The following is a 22,050-nucleotide window of genomic DNA, read 5'->3' as shown; positions in this document are numbered from 1 at the left end:
AGTGAACAGAAAGGCCAATTTCTGAGCAAATTTGGGCAAGGACTCTTAAGCCTAGTTTTGATGTACGAAACGCAAGTAAAACGCAAACAGGACCCAAACTGCAACGCAGAGATATGGAAACTTTTCATTGGGAAGGGTCGCCGACAACCCAGACAGAGGCAAACTACCTCGCAGACGATCGGCAAAGTTGAACCCGGTTCAACTTCGCATACTGTCTGCGCAGTCTGCATAGTCTGCCTAAGCTTAACGTCGTTATAGAACCAGGCTTTAGTCAAATAATGGTTAATTTGTGACATAACTATTGCCTACGCACTAATAGTAATGCTCGAACGCCTCTAGTCAAACTCTGGTCAAAAGCTTGGCTCCCCGTTGTGGTTTACGATGCGCGTAGCTATAGGTCTCTCTTAAATGACGTCATTTTCTACAAACCGGCCAAGTGCATTGGCATTCTGAGCGTCAACTTGCATGACACGTGTCGGCCGCGTTGTATATCAACACATTTCGAGCAACAAGTGTGCGTGTTTGGAACTTTTTCAACACTGCTCAATGCGTGTATAATTGCGTAAAATACGCAGTTGCAGTTCTCCTACCAAGATGGCCGTATTTGAGAGACCTATTGGTAACAAGCGATGGAACACATCTACATCTCTTGTTTGTACACAGAGCCCATAGCTTTGACTGGTGACCTACAATCCTGGCCAAATCTCGCTGGCCCGCAACCCCCCCTCCCCAGCCCCTGCTAAGTGTTGTCTCTCAATGCGTGGTGTGCGCTCCATCAGCTGGAGAGAACAATATTGACTAGGGGAGGCTAAGAAAGTGTCCCAACCATTTTGGCTGGGATTGTAGTTTGCTAAGCCAATATTTTGGGGGGCTTAGTACATTTCGGTGGCCTGGTCTTACCTTCTCGTCTGCGTCGGTCGGCGGCAGTGGGCTCTCCTGGGTCTCTTCCAGGCTAGTCACGGGAGCTGGCTTCTCTTTCTCCTTCTTGCCAGCACGGCTCTTGCTTCCCTTCTCGGCTTTGCCCGCGGGAGTCTGACTCGGGAAGAAACCCTCGGTGGAGGTGGGACGACGAGGGACTAGGGGAATCCTGCAACAGAGAGAGAGTAGCCAATAAAAAGTTTCATTATCTAAGTATTTTCTTCACTAAAAACAAGGTAGCATACGATTACATAACCCAGATTTTCTTTGCAGTTTTGCTTGAAACACGACTCACTCCTAAAAAAACCTTCACTGCGCAGAAATGCAATGCTACAGAAAATTACACAGAGCAGACAACAGATAAAAGGCAGAACCAAATACTAAAAGTCACATTATCCAGAGGCAAAACTTCATCAAAATTTTGATTTGTGGTTGTCACATGCTTCGCAGGATTAGAAACCAGACTCCTTCAGTTATTACTTGGGGAGTCAGGTTGGTGTAGCGGTACTTTCCACGCCTTCCACCGCTGTGACCCGGGTTCGAATCCCGCCTGGGCCAAAAGTGGATTGAGTTTTCAGTCCCTGCCTGATTCCGTGGGTTTTCCCCAGAATATTCTTCTGGGCTTTTCCTCCCACCTCTAAAACTGTAACTTCTTCTCATTGTCTTCTCTCTACAGGTTTCTTCAGGCTTGCGAGCTACAGTGCCTAGGGCGCTTTTGAGGAATCCTTGGTTTCATTACCATAAATGCATAATACTACTCTGCTACTACTTCTAGTAAATTACACCATCTACTACAAGTAAGCAGGAGCATGCGGGATCGAAATCCACCCGAGTATTAGTTTGTGACTTTTTTGTTTACTCAAGCGCACACCACAATATTTCATTTCTTTCTGGTAATGAAACCAAGGATTCCTCAAAAGTGCCTTAAGCACTGTAGCTCGCAAGCCTGAAGAAACCTGCAGAGAGAAGACAATGAGAAGAAATTAAAGTTTTAGAGTTGGGAGGAAAAGCCCAGAGGAATATTCTGAGGAAAACCCACGGAATCAGGTAGGGACTGAAAACCCAATCCACATATTGACCCAGGCGGGATTCGAACCCGGGTCATAGTGGTGGAAGGCGAGGAAAGTACCGCTACGCCAACCTGACTCCCCTCAACCTGACTCCCCACAGTTGATGTCAAGTTCACACAAGTCAATCACGAGTGTTTCACAAATCAATCACTAGTCATCTTGTCTGAATAGTCAAGCAAAAAGCTATTCAAATGAAATGCGGCAACAGCGTTTCTCTTGCATCTTTTATCCCCAGTTAATTGGCAATTGGACTTTGTGATGTTACTTCTAATTGATTTGTGATTTTACTTGTGGCTTGCGTTGGACTCAGGTAGAACTCTGGTAGAAACCAAGGAAACATGCTGGAATTATTTTAGTGAACAGACAAAAACATTTGTCCAACATACTTTGGTTTCTCCTCCTCCAGTTCATCCTTGGCCTCCTCGGGGGGTGGTTCCTTCCCCTTCTTCCCCTTAGCGGAGGGCGTGGTAGGCGTGACGGCCCGTGTGACTGACTCGCTAGCCTGGGCGCTGACAGGGGCCGAACTGGGCCTCTCTACGGCTGTGGAGAGATCGATGAGGGGGATGCGGACGAATGCCGAGTCGAACTCCTCGGGGATCTTGCCTTCCATGCCTTGGTAGTAGTCCTTCAGGAGGCGGAGGGTGTCTTGGTAGCGGTCTACCTCAGACTGGATGGAAGATTTGAAGTAAGAGAATATAATGGACCAGTACAGGAGAATGGCACAACTATTCGTGAAAATCTCATAATTACTGTTAGGTGAGGGAACTTCAAGACAATTGACCTATCATAGTTTGCGAGTTAGCCACGCCCCTTAGACAATCCTATGGAATTTTGTACGTTAAGTTTTGTTTGTCTCAGATTTTGCGCATTCCGCGTCTATTTGTATATCATGTAATTGAACAATATTTCACAAGCTGCATTGACGCGATTCTACTGCAATATTGTGGAAGTTTGATAGAGGAACATTGGTCAACTACTTTTACGATTTATGACATGTTAGATTAAAGTCCAATCACATCTCTAGTCGAATGTCATCACCAAACCTCTCGATCCTTGCTCCCTGCCGTAGGTTATCATACACACAGCTATCAGTAACCAGCTATGCAAAAAACATTGTAAAGTAAAAAAAAAAAGTAAGTCTGTCACGAGTCAATGTGGCCCATCAGGCCAGCATTTATCTCCGGTTTCAGTGGCATGAAACAAATGAGAAATTTTCTACTCCCCCTGGATGGGATGCCAGTCTATCGCAGGTTACTCCCCAGTTAATGCTAGTACCCATTTATAATCCTGGGTGGAAAGAGGCGGTGGGGGTGAAGTGGCTTGCCCAAGGACACAACATATGGCCAGCAACTGGATTCAAACCCCCGACCCTCTGATAATGAGACACGAACCCTAACCACTAGGCCACAATCCCCATAAAAAAACACATGGTACCTATGCCAAAAACATGGTAGTTTGGTCCAGAAAAGTAGACTAGACTAGTCTAACTATGGTCTGCTAGAATGGGTTCCAATTAAGTTATTTGTACTACCGCAGCAAAGTTTACTATCAAATATGTTCATTTGCGTTTTTCTTCTATGATCTAGAGCTGTTTCATTATACAAATAGAACATGGTTTGAGGGTGGACAGTCGATATTCGCTCCCCGAGGTATTGGAAATTGACAAACTAGTTCCCGAGGCGAAGCCGAGGGAACTAGTTTGTCAACTTCCAATACCGAGGGGAGCTAATATCGACTGTCCACCCGAAATAAACCATGTTATATTAGTTTTACTATACCTCATGCATATTCAGTTGCCGATTTTTTTTAATATCTAATCATGCACCTAAAACAAAATTTTCGGAGAAACTTGTACAGGTCACCAAAAGAATATTGTTGCTTAACTTCACTAGTTCGGTTTGTCTGCAATACAGTGACTACAGTTGTAAATAAAGTTGCATCTTTATTGTCCATAAATTTTGTCCAGTCCGGCAATTATATAATTTCATGAATTTACGCGAACCGTGCAACCAAGCATCTCTCTTGGGCGATGTTCGCGCGTGCGTACTACACCCATGCGACAGTTCCTCGATTGCTTTGTAAAGCGCATGCGTAGTAGACTGTCGCACGGGAAACCCGTGCGACAGTCTACTACGCATGCGTATTTGGCCTGTGCGTGAATCCTCGCGCGCGCGTTTGGTAAACAGCAAGAATAACATCTGGCACGTGATGGTGAATTGACCAGTGAAAGTTTGGCTCTCGGTCATGAATATGTATGAGGTATAGTAACACACAATGTTTGACTAATGGGTACACTGTCCTTCACTGTTTTGTGTACATCCTATGAAAGTTGAGTGAGGTAGTGGGTTCACAAGACTCATGACTAACGATAATCTGATATGGACTCATGTATCTAAATGCTACTTCCAGTGATTCATTTTTAAGGTCAATGAATGGGAGGTTTGCGGTAACACCATGTGAATGATATCCCTTAGTGAGTTGTGTGGTTCAGAGAAGAACCAGTTGGCTTAACTCGACATTTCAAACAGTATGCTTTTTCGATGTAACTCACCTGCATGAGGGTGAGGTAGTGATTAGTAAGTAGGCCCAGTCTGTCCTCCAGCCAGCCTTCCTCCATGACTGAGGTGCGCTCTGTCTCCGCGTCCACCTTGCGATTGTCAGACATCTCCCACAGCTGCTCCTTCAGATCCTACACGTCAAGAAAAAAAAAGAGATATCTAGGGGTCACTGTCAAGTATGCCACTTTGCCATTACTGAACCACGACAAAGGCAACCTTTTGTCATTATTCAATCCCCTGTTATCAATGGACATGTTATTGGACTTGCAATGACTTATGTCATGTGCTTTGATATTGTAATTTCATTCGTCTAGAACGACCACGTGTCCAGTATGTAAAAAGAAACTGTTTACTTCATATACACTGTGTTGAATATAAATTACGTCATATACACAGCGTTGCATATAAATTACCTCATACCTCATATACACAGCGTTGCATATATAATTTACCTCATATACACAGCATTGCATATAATGTACCTCATATACACAGCATTGCATATAATTTACCTCATATACACAGCATTGCATATAATTTACCTCATAAACACAGCGTTGCAAATAATTTACCTCATCTACACAGCGTTGCATATAATTTACCTCATATACACAGCGTTGCCTATAATTTACCTCATATACACAGCGTTGCCTATAATTTACCTCATATACACTGTGTTGCATATAAATTACCTCATATACACAGCATTGCATATAATTTAACTCATACTCACCTTTTTGCATATAATTTACCTCATATACACAGCATTGCATATAAGTTACCTCGCACCGCATAAGTTACCTCTGTGTTGCGCTCTCTGGAAGGGCCGGCCCATGCGCCTCGCGACTTGAGAACTGCAATCGCTCAGTCTCATGTCCGAGAGGCAAGCTTGCACTTATCGAAGGTTAACTCATAAATTTGAGTTTTTTTTACTGTTTTCACTTCAGTCCTCCATTAAAATACTCACATTGTACTTGGAGGTCCAGGTATTCCGACTCAGCTTCAACAAAACTAGTACTCAAAGGTCCAAGTACTTGGACTTGGGTACCTGTACTCGTTCTCTTAAGGTCTAAGTACTCAGATGCGAGTATTACTCGATAGCTTGGAACTCAGCGGTACCTTGTACTCGGGATAAAAGTACTCGACTACAACACTGGAAGATTCATTTAAGACAAATTACCTGGACCCTCTGGTGAAGTTCCGACTTAGTCTCGTCGTCATCCCTCATATCCTCGGCGATCTCGTTGTACTCCTGCTGCCAGGCGGCCAGGAATTCCTGCTTGCCGTCCGGCCGGCGTAGGTAATCCTCAAAGTCTCGTCGCACCTTGTAGAAGTAGTGGTAGATGTTCTCGCGTTCATCGCGGATGTTGTGGAAGACGTGCTTGGCGCTGGCCACGTAGGTGGCTTCGGTGTTCTCCCAGTGGGGGGCGATGACTAGAGCGAGAGCCTGTCAATGAAATGGAAAAAAATATTGATTGCGTTTGCAAAAAAATAACCAAGCAGACAGACAGTTGTGATCAATTACTTTTCAAATTGACATTTTGTGTTTTTTTGAGCATTCATGATTTACTGCATATAGACAATTTTAGAGGAAACAGTATCTCTCTGAATTTTGATCTGATGTTTTTGATTTTTGTCTGCATTTCATGCGAATATCAATGCAAAGCAAAGTCGACATCAAAACCACTTGCAGGGAAATTTGCCAGAATTGAAAAATGTGTTAATTTCAGCAAATTTGCAGCGCGAAGTGACATCACTAATTTGGGTTGTTGCTTTCATGCTAAGCATGAACCATCACTTAGCTTGCTAGTGTTCTATCAAATGGCAATATACAAAAATGACTGCCCAGATTTCTGCACCCAATAGGATAAGGATTACCCAATGGGTACCAGGTACTCAGGTTCTGGTGTGGGTTTTAAAATTGACCTGCTTGTAACCTTACCTCGTCAATGGGTTCATCAACATATACCCAGTTCTGTGAGTCCAGTTGGGGTAAGAGTCACCCAGTGGATACTGGGTGCTAAGGCTCTGATATATGGGTGTAATAAATTGATCCGCTCATATAATCTTATCTAAACAAGGGGTTCATCAACATATAGCCAGTTTGTTGAGCCCAGATATATTGTATGAGTCGCCCAGTGGGTACTGGGTGCCAGGCTTTGATATGGGTGTAATAAACAACTGCTCATGAGATCTTACCTCATCAATGGGTTCATCCACATGAGTCTTCTGAGCCCGGTTGGGGTGGGGGTGTTCCAGTGGGTACTGGGTGCCGGGCTCTGATATGGGTGTAATAAACAACTGCTCATGCGATCTTACCTCGTCAATGGGTTCATCCACATACACCCAGTCTTCAGAGCCCGGTTGGGGTGGGGGTGGCCCAGTGGGTACTAGGTGCCAGGCTCTGATATGGGCGTAATAAACAACTGCTCATGCGATCTTACCTCGTCAATGGGTTCATCCACGTACACCCAGTCTTCAGAGCCCGGTTGGGGTGGGGGTGGCCCAGTGGGTACTGGGTGCCAGGCTCTGATATGGGCGTAATAAACAACTGCTCATGTGATCTTACCTCATCAATGGGTTCATCCACATACACCCAGTCTTCTGAGCCCGGTTGAGGTGGGGGTGGCCCAGTGGGTACTGGGTGCCAGGCTCTGATATGGGCATAATAAACAACTGCTCATGTGATCTTACCTCATCAATAGGTTCATCCACATACACCCAGTCTTCTGAGCCCGGTTGAGGTGGGGGTGGCCCAGTGGGTACTGGGTGCCAGGCTCTGATATGGGCGTAATAAACAACTGCTCATGTGATCTTACCTCATCAATGGGTTCATCCACATACACCCAGTCTTCTGAGCCCGGTTGGGGTGGGGGTGGCCCAGTGGGTACCGGGGGCTCGGGTTCTGGCTCAGGTTCGGGCGTTGGCTCCCTCTTGGGTGACTTACGCCCAGATTTACCTCGCTTAGGTGAACCTATTAAAAAACACAAACAATATTAATTAAACTTAAGTTAAACAAAGTGGAGATTTTGTAATATTAACCACTTTTTAGGAAACAGCACAGCACACAGTTAAGTTGTCAAGTTCATGCAAAGGTTGTAGACTTCAGAGATACTTTCCAAAACTTGTGCGTGAAAAGTGCGAAATATAAATATTAAAAATTCCAATGTGAGGATGCCAGGAAAAAAAAAAATGAAAAGCAACAAAGGACTGTAGCAGCATGCACCCAGTTGACCCTCCTGCTACTTAAACAGTCACAGACAGTCAAAATTTCTTAGAGCTTCCCCTGCTATACTTTTAATACGGGCTAGTCACCAGCGTCAAATCATGTTAAGCAAGCACTGTGACTAGTCAAACTCAGTCAACAGACCATGAACAGACATAGCAGGCAAGTTGTGGGCACAGCTGGCTTATCACTCACCAAGAGTCAAAGCATAGCTGTATCAAGTTAATTAAACACTCCCAGCCAGTCAATCCTGCTTTGTGTAGGCTGGGAATTCTCAACTGTTGAAAACAGTCACTTGATTGATTTTGACTGAAAGGACTTCTTGTCACAGAATGTATATGTTTGCATAGGAGGGTTAATACATTTATCACTTTTGAGATGTAAAAGGGGTTTCCTGGTGAAAAAGTGGAAATTGTTTTTTCAAAATGGAAATTCAATACATATGAAGGTCTGTCGTAAAAAGGCGGTTCCTGGTAAAAATATTTACTCAGGCATCAGGAATAAGCTTTCATTGTTTAAACTGCAAGATTTTTCCTTCATTCGAAAGGTCCACAAAAAAGTCCAAAACAATACAAGCGAGTCTGTGTGACACCAATGAATGGTTGAATGAATGGTTGTCCAATAAGGTACGCCCCAAGTGATGCATGTTATGAATAAGTTTAGTTCCTGTGAGATGGTCTTGAATCCTCCTATAATTTCTGACTTGAAGCTCTAATGTTGCATTACTGTACTGGTTTAACTTTGTGGAATGATCGTATGAGCGCCGTAGTCTAATGGTTTGGGTGTCTAGCTTTACTTGCGTTTGTTTATGGTGTAAATCGAGAACACACACGTGCAACATCATCGGTGAATCGAGGACAGAAACCGAATTGAGGACTCCTTGATTAGAAACTTGTACAAAACTAATGAGAGCTGTTGCGAAAATGGGTACAAACAAAGGAAAAGGGAAGAGGAACAAAAGAAAATCCTTGATTTACACCATAAACAAACATGTGTGTATGTGTGATAGTATATAGCTTTGAACCCTGGATGGGAGCATGGTGTTTGTGTTCTTGAGCAAGAGGCTTTACTTCAATCATCCGCTTCCAGCCAGGAGTATAAATGGGTACCTGTGAGGGTAGAGACCAGATTGCGCTGATCTCAAGCTGCTGCGGAAAGCTGGTCTAATGGCCTGATGAACAGGGGTAATAATTGTGAAGCGCTTTGGGTACATTTGTATGAAGCCCTATATAAGCACCTCATTGTTATGATTATAGAAATAAGTGTACACTCCACACTCTGGTGTTGATGTTAGTTCAAACCCATGCATTGGAAACACAGCTTCAATGTTGTGCTACCGTCACCAGTGGTTATACATTTTGGACTGAAAATTTGATAAAACAATAAAATAACAAAACAAACCTGACTTGCCCCTCTTGCCTAGATATTTCCAAGGAGAAAACAGGTAACATCATAATGAATAAAACAGAAAATAACACAACATTCAATAACTGCATCAACAAAAAAAAGTTCAATAAAAAATTAAAGACAATAGAAAATAACATTTTCAATTTTAACATCAACTTGAAACATTTTGTTATTTTGTTTATACAGAATTTTACGTCTACAAATATGAGCAAGCCATATGAGCAAACTTTTTACTCACAATTTTTTCTAATGAACAAATGTTTGGGTTCACAATTTGAACAGAAAACCCTTAAAATGAACAGTGTCTTCCTGAAATGACATCACAGCAACAGCGCCCTCAGGTGTCAGGAAAAGCATGTAAAATGTTAAACGGTTAAAGAAGTGCACTTTTCAATAAGGCCCCCCCAAAAAAGTCTCCGGTTTCTGGTATGGAGCTTGCCCAAAAAGTGGTGCGGCGACGCGTCTTCTTTTTTTTTTTACCTGATTTTTTTGCTTCAAATGTCGGCTGATGACTGCAAATGGTGCCCGACTAAACTTAGTGCAAATATATGGGAGTCCAGAGAGGCCACATGAAGCTTATTCTCGACCATAACCCAATCTAAAAACCAGTAAATTGTGCAGCAGCAGGATTCTAGTCAAACCAGTGAGTTTGGCGGTTTTGAGACATCATCATTCATTGAAAAAAAAACCTTTTTCATTTTGCCGACGCGCATGATGGCTACGACGACGCGCAAGCATACTAGAAACCGGAGACTTTTTTTTTTTGGCCTAACATTAAGGGAGCGTTTCAGTCAGGCTGAGAGCGGTATCCATTGGGGTACCGGTATTATTCTTTGTGGTACCGCACTCCATACCCCAAACCTGCCTGATGAATGGAAAGCCGTCAGGCCTGAACAACTGAATATTTATGAGGTCAAACATGGAGCGTGGAGCTCATTAAAAGCCCAGTAGGCTTGTCAAAGATTTCAAGTTTGAATATGCCTTGAAGTGTTGAATAAGCCTTTTCGGAGTTCCAACTGCGCATTCGTAACCTGTGACAACGCGCATTGTTTGTCTCAAATGGCCTTTGACATCATCGCGCCACTGACTTTACAAAAAGGCTGTTTGTGCATTGTGGGTACTGTCCAAGGGCATTTGAGACAAACAATGTGCGTTGTCACAGGTTACGAATGCATGCAGTTGGAACTCCGAAAAGGCTTATAGGCATGGGCCAGCCCCTGTTCAAAGAACCCAGCATGCATGACAGGGATTAGCTTGAGAGCAATTAAGGGATTAGTGCTGCTGCAATTGCATCCTTTGTGAAGGAAAATCCCTCAGCAGACTGCCAGCAGACCACACACTCCTCATGAATATTCATGTGATGAAACTGCCTGTGTGCACTGACTTGTATATAATGAGCTCATTATCATAGCCAGCTAGACTTAATCCTTGTACCACAAAAAAACACAGGTACCCAATTCATACCGCTTTCAATACCAATTGATACCGCTTTCAACGGTTCCCTAACCAAAAAGGATGTCAAATAATTTGAGGCCATTTAAGAGGAGTAGAAAGTTGCACAAAATACGTTCCTAACAAAAATTCATCTCGTGGCCCCTTTATAAACTGCAACACTGGTGGTCACAAAAGCTATTTACTGTCCCAACACAGAGTCCACATTCTAGTTTGTCTTCTGAGGTTTCTGCAGGACATATTTTACCTTTGCCACTAGATGGGGATCTCTTGGCACTCCCCGATCGGGACCCTTCTCTCTTCTTCTCTCTGTCTCGCTTGCCACTCTTTGGGGACTTCTCCCGTTTGGGGGAGTTCCCCCGTTTGGGGGAGCCACCCTTTGGTGACCTGCTACGCTTTGCTGAACCTGTAAATTAACAAAATGGGGACAATTCTTGAAATGCAAAAGTCCCGTTTGGGGGATAATTTCCAACGGAGGGGCCTCAAGTGGCAATTTCAGTGTGCTTCCAAGGTGAGCCTTCTGTAGGGGAAATATACCTCATTTGGGAGAACAACTTTGATTGAGGAAAAAGGGTTTTCCGAAAAATCCAATTTCTGAATGAAAATGTCCATAGTGCTCTATGAAATCCACATTGTAAAGTTTCATGTAGTTGCTGTTTTGCAAACCCCTGCATGGCATGTGCTGTATACACAAATGTAAAGCCTAAGAGTAGATTTCTCTATAAGCAAATGTTCAGCAAAATAAAATGCATCATTAGTTTTGGTTGCATTCCCACACTTAGGTCAAAACAAAAATAGTTGGTCTCTGGTCAAGCGCGCGCATTGATTTTGATCATGCTCGTCAAATTTTTTTTTTCTTCAAATTTTCCGCGGTAGCGACAACAGCGCTCTCTATTGCCGCACCGCCTCAAATTTTCGTGGGCAGCTCGACTCCAAATGATGGAGGGCACCAAGGTACAAAACGACAAAAAAAGCAAAATAGTACCCCTCTTGTCTGTATAATCCAAGCTTGAAAAAAAAACCCAAAAAACCGCATTGCCGCATCAATTCCGGAAATCTGGTCTGACCAGAGACCAACTATTTTATTTTTTTGGCCGCAGGTGTATTCTGCTGATATGTCCCATTGTGAACAGTCAGAGAGATTATCATGCATATTCTGGTTTAGAAAAAAGCTTGTTGCAATGTTGCCTCTCTTGCGTAGGCTGTTGGACACCCTAAACAGTTACCATGCAGACAGGATGAACACATGAAATAATAGTAAGATGAATTATTTACCAGCTCGGGATCCTTTGGGAGATCCTGGTGCCACTGCGGGTGTGGATTCCTTGCCTGCTTCAGACATGACACCATCACCAGTCTATCAAAATAACGGAAACACTAGGAGTAAGTACATTTTGATAGAAATTCAGAAAGAATAATCTGATGGTTAACCAGGGATGGAAATTGGACTCCCAAAGTTATCTGATCATGACGATTGGACAATTGCAGGTTTCCTCTGCTGTGAGCAAATTCCTTTCTGGTGTGTAAGCTTTCATGAAGTAGCCAAGGTTCATAATTGTTGTTATAAGTTCATGGGACATATTTAGGCACAAAGTCACCGTATGATATTGTTCATACATGCAGAAATTGAAATTAAGTCTTAAAAGTCTGGGGACAACTTCATCATGTTCATGGCACTGCAACACCTTGAACACAGAAATTTCTGCTTACTGCAACAAGCGTTATTATTTTAAATAGAAATTTTAAGAAGTAAGCCCAACAGAGAATGTTACAGTAACTTTAAAAAGGGTGATGCAATGCTCAAGTGTAGCAGAAATATTCGGTTATGGTTCGAACACCTTTTTTTGATCATTGTTATGCTGTGCCCTAACAATTATCAGATTCGAACCAGCTAGCCGACCGTGGCAAGTTCATTGGTCGAGTGGTAAGACATCTGCACTAAGACATCTGGGTTCGAGTTCCACCCAAGTAGTTTCTGAATTCATTTTTCACAATCACTTGCGACAACACTTGAGCATACAGTGTTTAGAAAAAAAATGTATCGCCGGTGAAGGGCAAAACCCGACACTGAATTTACATCACATATGACACAAGTTCCTTCTTATGAATTGTTTGGCTGCGACATCCGTTGCTATATCAGATTTGAACCAGCCAACCGACCCCGCAAGCTTGGTGGTCGAGTGGTAAGACGTCTGCACTAGTAAGCAGGAAGTTGTGGGTTCGAGTCCCACCCGATTCAGGAATTTTTTTCACAACCACTCAGGACAACACTGAGTATAAAAATACGTTGGTGAAGGGCAAAACCTAATATTGAATGCTCTGCCATGAAATTGTCCTTGGATTGTGAGTAAGTGGTCACACCAGTCTGGAGTTTGCCTTTCATACCTGAGTATCGCCGCGCTGTGTTGCTGTGGAGTCCATGCCTTCAGTGGGCTGGGTCGTCGGCACCTCAGACGTGGGCCCCGCTGTGCTGCCCTCAGTGGCAGCTTTCAGTAACTCCTCCTCTTGCTTCTCTGCGTCTTCTTTAGCTTTCTGAATCTGAACACCAAGGGAAAAAAATGAAAATAGAAAGATTACTTTGTGTAGTGTGTTGATTTGTTTGAACAATGGCTTTTTTGTGAGTGTGGAGTAAAACAGTGCAGTTTCATGATTCACAAAAAAACTGTCTGTTTGTTCCGTTTGAAATGCTTCTTTGTTCTTGGTATGTCAATGTGTAAAGAGTGGACTGTTTTTAAGCTTTGGAATGGGCAGGGTCTGGCAACTTCCTTGGAGCCTCTCCAAGTCTAACACAGGATAAAATTCCTCAGACTTTTCAAGGACTTGATCATTGGATGTGCTCAGAAGGGCCTCTTACTTCACATCCCTTTTTATACCTGCTTGTATTTGTACCGGTAGAACATGATTTTCAGCCTCCTCCTTTCTATACTTCTCTTTCAAGAGGAGGAGCATTATTCAATTTTTTATCCATAACAAAAACTGTCTATCACGCTTTGATCTTTCTTTTCCTTTCTTCTTTCCATTCTTCTATACTTTTTGCGATGGCAATTTAAGTAAAGTCTGTCATGAGCCAATATCACGCTGGTGTTTATCTCCGGTTTCCTTGGCATGAAACAACTGAGAATATTTCTATTCCCCCCTGGATGGGATACCAGTCCATCGCAAGTTACTCCCGGCTAATGCCGGCACCCATTTATACTCTTGGGTGGAGAGAGGCAATTGGGTTAAAGTAGCTGGCCCAAGGACACAACACTGCAATGGCAACCCTAATAGAAAAAAGTAAGCTTAAAAAAATATTGTTATACAGCATGCCACATATCTGCATTATCAGAAAATTCCTTGTTCAAAAATTCAGTACAGTGTATCATAAATTGTGATCAAGAGGGAACATAAATATTCACGCAAAGGTCCTGAATAAAAAGTCAAGGATGAAGAGCAAGTGTCTGAGACAATTTATCACTGTACCTTGTCTTTTGTCTCAATCATGACGTCTTCCACACGGCAGTAGGCTTCCTGCTGCTCAGAGGCCACGTCCACCTTGCGCAGGATGCCAAAGCTGCTGAACCACTTGTCCAGTTTCTTCCAGGCGTCCTGGAAGCCCGTCAGTCTAGTGAGGAGTAAACACAGAAACACAACGAAGAATTAAACAGAGAGGAATTTACAGGTTGCAATTTGTAGCAGTGCCTGGGGCCAATAGACAAAATTTTACAATGTCACAATCTTTATTGTTATATGTAGCCTGCTATGGCAAAATGAGGAATGTCCCCCAAAACCTTGTTTCGAGTAATCGACGCCTGAAGTTGCGTATACCTGAAAATTCCTGTCAAAATCGCTATTATATTTTTGGTATTTTTGAGCAGCCAAGGTGTCCAAGATTCACACTATAATTTTTTGTTATGAAAAAATACCCCCTTAAAGTTGAAAAACTGAAGTTTTTTTTCACTGCCGTTGGAGGCGCAATGCATAGCTTTTGTTGCAAAGGAGTTTTTCTCGAAATGAGGTCGACGATGTTCGACAGGACACTGTTGAAGTTTCTGCTGCATATCTTTGGAATAAATTAAGCTACAGAAATCAATTCGGTATCACTTGAAAGCCAATGACTTGCGCTTTAACATGATGTATGTAACTGGAAAAGTCAAAAGTGGGGGTTATTCCTCATTATGATATGGCAGGTCACATATCAAAATTCAAAATAAAATGCGATGAGTTATTGGTGCACAGGGGTGGGTCGAATGCCACTTAATTGTGACATCACCAAATTAGGTCCAGACGGATCCATTATGCGTAGCACACTACGGCAGCTGCAGGCAAGATGCGCCGCTTCAGTGCCACAATGCATGTTCCAGCCCGCCATATTATCATGCACACCAGGGAGCCGTGGCCTTGTGGTCCGGAGCATTGAATTTGTGGCCTGCGGGCAATTCTGCAGGTTGTGGGTTCGAGTCCAGCCTGGGGTTATGGCGCGTGTACCCTTGGGCAAGGTACTTTGTCACTCATTGTTTCTCCCCACCCAGGAGTAAATTGGGTACCTGTGAGGGCAGAGATGGTTATTGTGATTGACTTTAGCTGCTTTGCGCCAAAATGGCAGCATCAAGCTGTTCACTCCCCAGGGAGTTGAGATTGTCTTTGGAATGTTTCATTGGCCCAATGAGCATGGTAATAATGATGTAGCGCCTTGAGCACCAATACTGATGGATACATGTGCTTTTGGGGGGGGGGGGGGGGGAGAGGACGAAGCTGTGTTCACAGGAACGGAGTGCCCATCTCTCTTTCATTAGCGATTGGGCCAGACTCATTATGCTGCTGTGGGGGGATCGCCACACCTCCACAGCGAGTCTGTTACCTTCCCAGCATTGAATAATGCCGGTACCCATTTAACACCTGGGTTGAGAGGAGTAATTGAGGTAAAGCGCCTTACTCAAGGGCACAACACGCATGGCCACGGCGGGCTTGAACCCACAACCTCACGATCATGAATCCTGTGCTCTGACATTAGACCACACGTGCCCACAAATGCGATTTATGAACAGGCACTATTACTATTATTTACCAGGAGATATTTGTACATTGCTATTAGAGCACAGGCATACTTTAAGATCAAGAGTCAACCACTAATGGACCAGTAATGCTCAATTGGACTAGCGCGGTGTCGACTGACCTGTGTTGGATCTGTTCCTGGTCATGGGCTGCATCCTTGACAGCCGATACCTTCTCCTGCTTGCCTACCCCGGTGCAGCTCCCCTCCGGTGGGGGCCTGAATTCCTGCTGGTACTGCTCACTGGATTGACTGGCATCTGAATACAGGGAGGGATGAAATGTTACTAGGATATATTAATGTTCCAACCAAATGTGTGCACATAAAAGGTCCGATAGTTTCCTAATTGGGATAGATAACCTGTCATATGCCTGGAAAATTCATTAGTCATCAATGAAATTACAAATGAAGTACAAATTCAAATTTATTTTGGCCTGCCAACATTTTGGGAATTTATTCGATGCTCTAACCTGTTATGTGAACTGTACAGCGTGTCTCAAAAAAATGTAGCATTCAAACAACATTTTTTTCTGAGAAAACTAAATCTGGTTTTTTTTTGGAAAAAAATTAGCAATGCTTGTGAAGTCTGTGAAAATCTCCACTTTCTTGGTATGTGAATGCCCTTTATAAGAGACCACGTGGCCCAACTTGGAATTCAAGTCCTTTCATTCAATTAGCTGTATCTCTAGACTGGAGTGTCCAAGTGAGATGGGATAAAGACCATTGTGTAGAGTATTTACTACACCTTTAGACTCTGTAGTTAAGTTTCGCAAACAGAAAGTGCTAGTATTTTTAGTACTTATGGATTGACCACTTCATTTTTTGAGACGCCCTGTATATCTTTTTTCGATTGTGTGCAAAACTGCAGCTTGCAAATGTGGTTACTACTGCCTCAGCAGACTTGTGTAAATTTGTTTGCTGTGTGTTATCCTTAGGGTGTTATCCTTAACTTTGATGTGCATATGCACAGTTAGAATACCAATCTGGCTTGTCTCAAAATTTGGACATGGACAAATGCCAAATCCCTGAGCAACCATGTCATAACATGCAAGTTTGACAAACAGTACAAGTTAGCTGCCAAAATGTACTATGGTAAGGCCCCCCTCCAAAAAATCCTCGGTCTCTAGTCAGACCAAAGTTCCGGAATTGATGCGGTGACGCAGTATTTTTTTTTTTCCTTTTTTTTTTTTTAAGCTTGGATTATTACAGACAAGGTGGGGGGTACTATTTTGTTTTCGTGTGTGTCCTCATGGACATTGGTGTCCTCCATAATTTGCCTTGGTGCTTTCGATCATTTGCCTTGGTGCAATTTCCCATTTCTTGGTGCTCCTTGGTACAAAAATTTGAGGAGGTGCGGCAAAAGAGGGCACTGTTGGAGCTACGGCGCAAAAGTTTTGAAAAAAAAAAGTTTGACGCGCATGATTAAAATCGACGCGCACGCTGACCAGAGACCGACCATTTTTTTTTTTTTGCCTAATGAACACTTTGACACATAGTTTCAGTTGAACTTTGATGAACAAATAAATGTGTTAAGCAACATTTTTTTTGCTTAGCTGGTCTATGAGTTTGTTGTGAATCAGGTTGGCTTTTTAAAAGGCATTCCCCAAAGTTTAGGTATTGGCTAAGTTTCTACTTACATGTACGTCCGGCAGCTCTCTTGAGCACCAGCTCGTCGGGCGACTCAAACATCAGCACCAGGTCGATGCCACTGACCGGCGGGGGTGGATCCTTGGGAGGGTTGGGGTCCAGGGCCAGCCGGCTCTGCCTCAGCTTGGACCGGGAGGGCTTGGCGTTGGCGTCGTAGCCGCTCAGGGCCTTCTCTAGGAGCTTGGCTTGGGCCACGGTGGAGGGGAAGCCGTCCATGATCCAGCCGTGCTCCTCGGTGGTCCGTCTGGGGGAAACACGGTGAGGAAAAATTGTTGAGTGAGGCTGACGCAGTGTTGGTTTACTCACATTTCACCTCTGTGGCCACGATTCAAATTCCATCCAAAGGTTTAATACAGTCCCTATCTGATTCAGTAGTTTTCCCAGATCAGGAGTTTTCCCTTCAATTTCTTAAGCTGACTATTTATTTATCATCCTCTCAGCTACAGTGCCATGGGGCTTTTGAGGTTTCAAGACAAGAAATAAAAAATACCAAATAACCAAAACGAATGCATTTACGAAGTTCGCTCGTCCACTTGGAACCAATTTAAACTACATCGTTTTCGTAGGTCATCTGGCCGATACAGCACTCAAAATGTCATCTCAGCTCCTTGAGGAGACTACAGCTAGATGAGGTTAGGGGTTAGTTCATACACAGTTAATCTGAATAGCTTATGACTTGACGTGAGAATGGAAGACTTATGATTGACTTGTGAGAGACTTGACTACAATACTTGCTCACACTTTGATTTTTTTTTTACAAATCTGGATAAACTTACTTGACAGCCTCAACCATGATGTCAATCAGTAGCTCATCCTTGACCGGTTGACCCTTGCGCAGGAACTTGGATGCAAGCTTACCCAACTTGGCTCGAGCTGTCGGCTGTAATGGAACCAACAATGAAAACAAAAACTAGAAAATGAAGATGTCAGTTAGCCGAGTGAGCTGCATAATTGACCTATCGCCGTTTGCAAGTTAGCCACGCCCCTTAGACAACCCTATGGAGTTTTGTACGTTAAGATTTATTTGTCTCAGATTTTGCGCATTCCGGGTCCCTTTGTATATCATGTAATTGGACAATATTTTCCCAGCTGGGTTGACGCGATTCTACCGCGATAGGTTAATTGTTTTTTGTTTAATTTTCATAAATGATTTCACATCATCTTCTTTGACATAAGTTTTTTATGATGAGGATGTATCCATGAAGAAGCCGTGCATGTTTCCAACTATTTGTTCATTTTCCAATTGTTTTTAAGTCTCCAGTGGTCTACAAATTACAAAACTACCAAACTGCTATTTTTCCCGAACATATTCATGTGGCGATGATACAAACACTGAAACAATCAATGTTGTAGTTGAGGTGCATGTGATGGGTCACAAGTAAATCACAAGTCCAATTCACAAGTCCAGTTTCAAGTAACAAGGGATGAAAAATAACAAAGGAATGCCTTTGTCACAGTTTCACTCGAGTTGCTTGTGAGATGACTTGGGACTGGTTAACTTGTGATTGACTTCTGATGGACTTTCTGTGATCCATCACAAGTCCCTTAACTACAACTCTGGCCTTTGTCACAATAGGTCTCTCTCAAATGACCTCATTTCCTACAGACCAGCCACGTGCATCGGCAATTTGAGTGTCAACTTTCATAACGCACATCGGCTGCGTCGTATTTCGAACACATTTCGAGCAACATTTTCAACACTGCACAATGCGTGTTTGATTGCGTAAAGTGCGCAATTGCAGTTCTCCTACAGAGATGGCCGCCTTTGAGAGAGACCTATTAATTTGAATAGCTTGTGAGTTGACTTGGGACTGGAGGACTTGTGATGGACTTGTGATGGACTTGTGATGGACTTGTGATGGACTTGTGATGGATTTGTGATGGACTTGTGAGGGACTTGTGAGGGACTTGCGATGGACTTGCGATTGACTTGCGATTGACTTGTGATGGACTTGTGATGGACTTGTGATGGACTTGTGATGGACTTGTGATGGACTTGTGATGGACTTGTGACCATCATAAGTACCACAACACTGGAAACTAGTGTTTTTTTTTGTCAGGTGCTAACCACCACCTACCTCCGGTTTGGCTGAGCCTTTCTTCTTGGTCGGACTAGGTGGTTTCTTGACTGTCTTGCTCTCACTACTCTCCCCCTCTGTGGCTTTGTCTGTCCCTTCCCCTGCCTCCTTGACAATGTCAGACTTCTCTTCGTCCACTTCAAAATACAACAATTAATAGTAATGATATAAGATTTTAGGATTTGCGTGATTAGTTCTAAAAAAAAACCTTGTCCTGCTTATTATACACTTTCGCTAAGTAAGTTGGAAGTTGGACTTCTCGCAGTTATCTGCACTGAGGCTGAGTGAGCTAAGTTTCGGTCTCAACGTTTGGACTAGCCTGCTCTCGTCAGGAGACCGAGGAGAGTAGGAGATGTCGCTCCTTATTGTTAGTAATGGAAGTACAAAAAAAAATACCCATAACAAAATAAAACGAACCCTCCCTTCCCCCCCACACCAAAAAAAGAAAGAAAAAGAAATAAAAGTTAAACTCAGAATGATAGTCATATTTGGTAGAGACTGTTTTCCAAGAAATGGACAAAAACAACAATTTTAGAAAAAAAGCCTAATCTTTTTGCCTGTGTGCCAAACCAGTGAGACAAATAACCTAAATTAACTGAAGATTCAACTCTTGGAAGTAAATGAATAGTTTCTACATTCAGTGTATTATCAAAAGACAGGAGACCCACCTTTCTCCTTGCTGTCTTTAGCTTCAGGGTTGGGTGTCACTGCATTAGGTGTGGCTGAGGTCGCATTGACTGAAAACAAATAATTTTTTAATATTGATCCTTAGATAATTTTTTTAAACCTTATCTTCTTCACAAGATGGCCCTGTATGAATGCGCTGCTGGAAATTCACAAGGGAAAAAGTCTTACTAATTTAGGCTTTGAACCTGCTATTGGACAAAGTGGTTGTCCTTCAGCAAAGGGCTTTAACATACTTTCTGTTCCCCAACAAGGAGTATTATGGAAACTTGCAGTTGTATGCATGGGTGTCAATCGGTGGGGTGGGGTGGGGGGGGGGGGGGGACGTGGGGTGGGGGGGGGGGGGACAAGTTCGACAAGTTCCCCCCACTTTGGGGGGGGGGGGGAGGAGGGATATCACATCGTTTGTCCCCCCCCCAATTTTTTCGTCCCCAAATAAAAACTGTAGCCTACTATAATGATTCTATAGCTCAGAATAGCTGATTCAATGTCTCCAAAGTCGAAAATGATGTTTAACAGATGATCTTTTGCTTAAAAAAAAAATGGTTTCACTGGTCAGAATTTGCCTCAGATCGCATCACATTGCTGGAAATTTATAATTTTTTACTTGTTTTGACTTTTGGACCAAAAAGTTTTGATTTTTTTTTACCAAAAAGGTATTTATGAATGAGTATAAATCTGTGCTTGGCTGGAATTAAACACTCTGTTTAAGAACGGTTGGAGTCTGGATGCTGATAAGTACCCTCGCCTTCAGCTCGGGTCATTATCAGCATCCAGACTCCAACCGGTCTTAAACACAAGTGTTTTAAATCCGGCCAAGCACAGATTTATTCCCTTAATAACGGTTATATTACACGATGCATAATTATTTCATATTTTATTCTCCATTACAGCCTCTCCAGAAAAACATGAACTTACCATCTCCAGGGGTGCCAGGTTGTCCCGAGGGGCTTCCCTCTGTAGAGATGGGCACTGCTGGCTGCTGGTCCCCTCCGGCACCTTCCACCGTCTCCCCCTCCTGTGCAAAAATGGAATAAGCTAACATTAGACCATAACGGTAATGTGTCATTGGTACTTAGTACTTGGTACTTGGTGGTTGTCGTCTTCAGAACTCCTTGAGGAAGTCTAACTAAGAGGCTTGTTTGGTATTTGACTGTTTAAGACTTTGTATAAACATTTCTGACTGTTTCTTACGGCTTACAAATTCTCAACATGGGTCAGAAATTGCAAAAAGGGGCACTTATGAAATATTGCAGGAAACAGTGCTTTTGGAAATTTACTTGCAAAAATAACTTGAGAACCTTACGTAAATTATTTTACAACATGACATTTCGACCTGGTTGGTTTGTACGTGTGGTTAACCCAATGGCTCCTGTGTCCTAAAACACCCTGCCTGTTATTCCCTGTACCATCCCAGCACTGCCTGGGTTTATGGAATAAATACAATGTATGAAATACAAAAGCTTACAGGGATGAGGCAAATATATCCTACCCTCAGCAATATTTTGAGCTTAATTAAAAACAGACTCGCTGTGGAGGAGGTGTGGCGATCCCCCCACAGCAGCATTTCATGGACTCGAGTCTGGCCCAATCGTTAACGAAAGAGAGATGGGCACTCCGTTCCTGTGAATACAGGTTCGTCCCCTTTACTTTTACTTTACTTTACTTGATTCACTTAGGTGAAGGACGGCATATTTTACGTGATACTCACCGTTGGTGCAGGTGACGGTACATCCATGACCTCGCCATCCTTGTACGCATCTACTGCATCGCGGACGAGATCGTCGATGTTCAGAACAGCTAGGCCATGCTCTGTGGGTCAAAGATAAAAAACAAAACAATAAGACTGACTTGGTGGTTTACTTGTTCCCCTAACTTCCATCCAGTGAGAGTAACACCTGAGCCTAATTTCAAGGAGTTTTTAAGCTGAAAACATTGCTTAGCAATTGTGTTAAGCAAAATTTAGTTGAGACCCAGC

The 22,050-nt window shown here is 43.1% G+C and overlaps 1 protein-coding gene across 2 annotated transcripts in view; it reads right to left on the bottom strand.

Annotated features, from left to right (window-relative positions):
• The window catches only part of LOC119737048 (sperm flagellar protein 2-like), a 51,068-nt gene that overhangs the window by 14,686 nt on the left and 14,332 nt on the right, over positions 1-22,050 (bottom strand). For both annotated transcript variants that reach the window (XM_038211120.1, XM_038211119.1), the window contains 17 exons: positions 21,784-21,884; positions 20,991-21,090; positions 20,057-20,125; positions 19,389-19,525; positions 18,087-18,190; positions 17,301-17,554; positions 15,787-15,922; positions 14,094-14,235; positions 13,017-13,169; positions 11,907-11,988; positions 10,879-11,037; positions 9,174-9,191; positions 7,366-7,520; positions 5,727-5,993; positions 4,540-4,677; positions 2,375-2,655; positions 901-1,087 (listed from right to left, as the gene is read on the bottom strand). In XM_038211120.1, coding sequence (XP_038067048.1) covers positions 901-1,087; positions 2,375-2,655; positions 4,540-4,677; positions 5,727-5,993; positions 7,366-7,520; positions 9,174-9,191; positions 10,879-11,037; positions 11,907-11,988; positions 13,017-13,169; positions 14,094-14,235; positions 15,787-15,922; positions 17,301-17,554; positions 18,087-18,190; positions 19,389-19,525; positions 20,057-20,125; positions 20,991-21,090; positions 21,784-21,884 — 2,483 coding nt within the window. The remainder of the gene's footprint in view (positions 1-900; positions 1,088-2,374; positions 2,656-4,539; positions 4,678-5,726; positions 5,994-7,365; positions 7,521-9,173; positions 9,192-10,878; positions 11,038-11,906; positions 11,989-13,016; positions 13,170-14,093; positions 14,236-15,786; positions 15,923-17,300; positions 17,555-18,086; positions 18,191-19,388; positions 19,526-20,056; positions 20,126-20,990; positions 21,091-21,783; positions 21,885-22,050) is intronic.

This window comes from Patiria miniata, unplaced genomic scaffold (assembly GCF_015706575.1).
Source record: "Patiria miniata isolate m_02_andy unplaced genomic scaffold, ASM1570657v1 HiC_scaffold_3, whole genome shotgun sequence".
Lineage (NCBI taxonomy): Eukaryota > Metazoa > Echinodermata > Asteroidea > Valvatida > Asterinidae > Patiria > Patiria miniata.
Note: the sequence above shows the minus strand (reverse complement) of the source record. Positions and strands in the feature narration are given on the sequence as shown.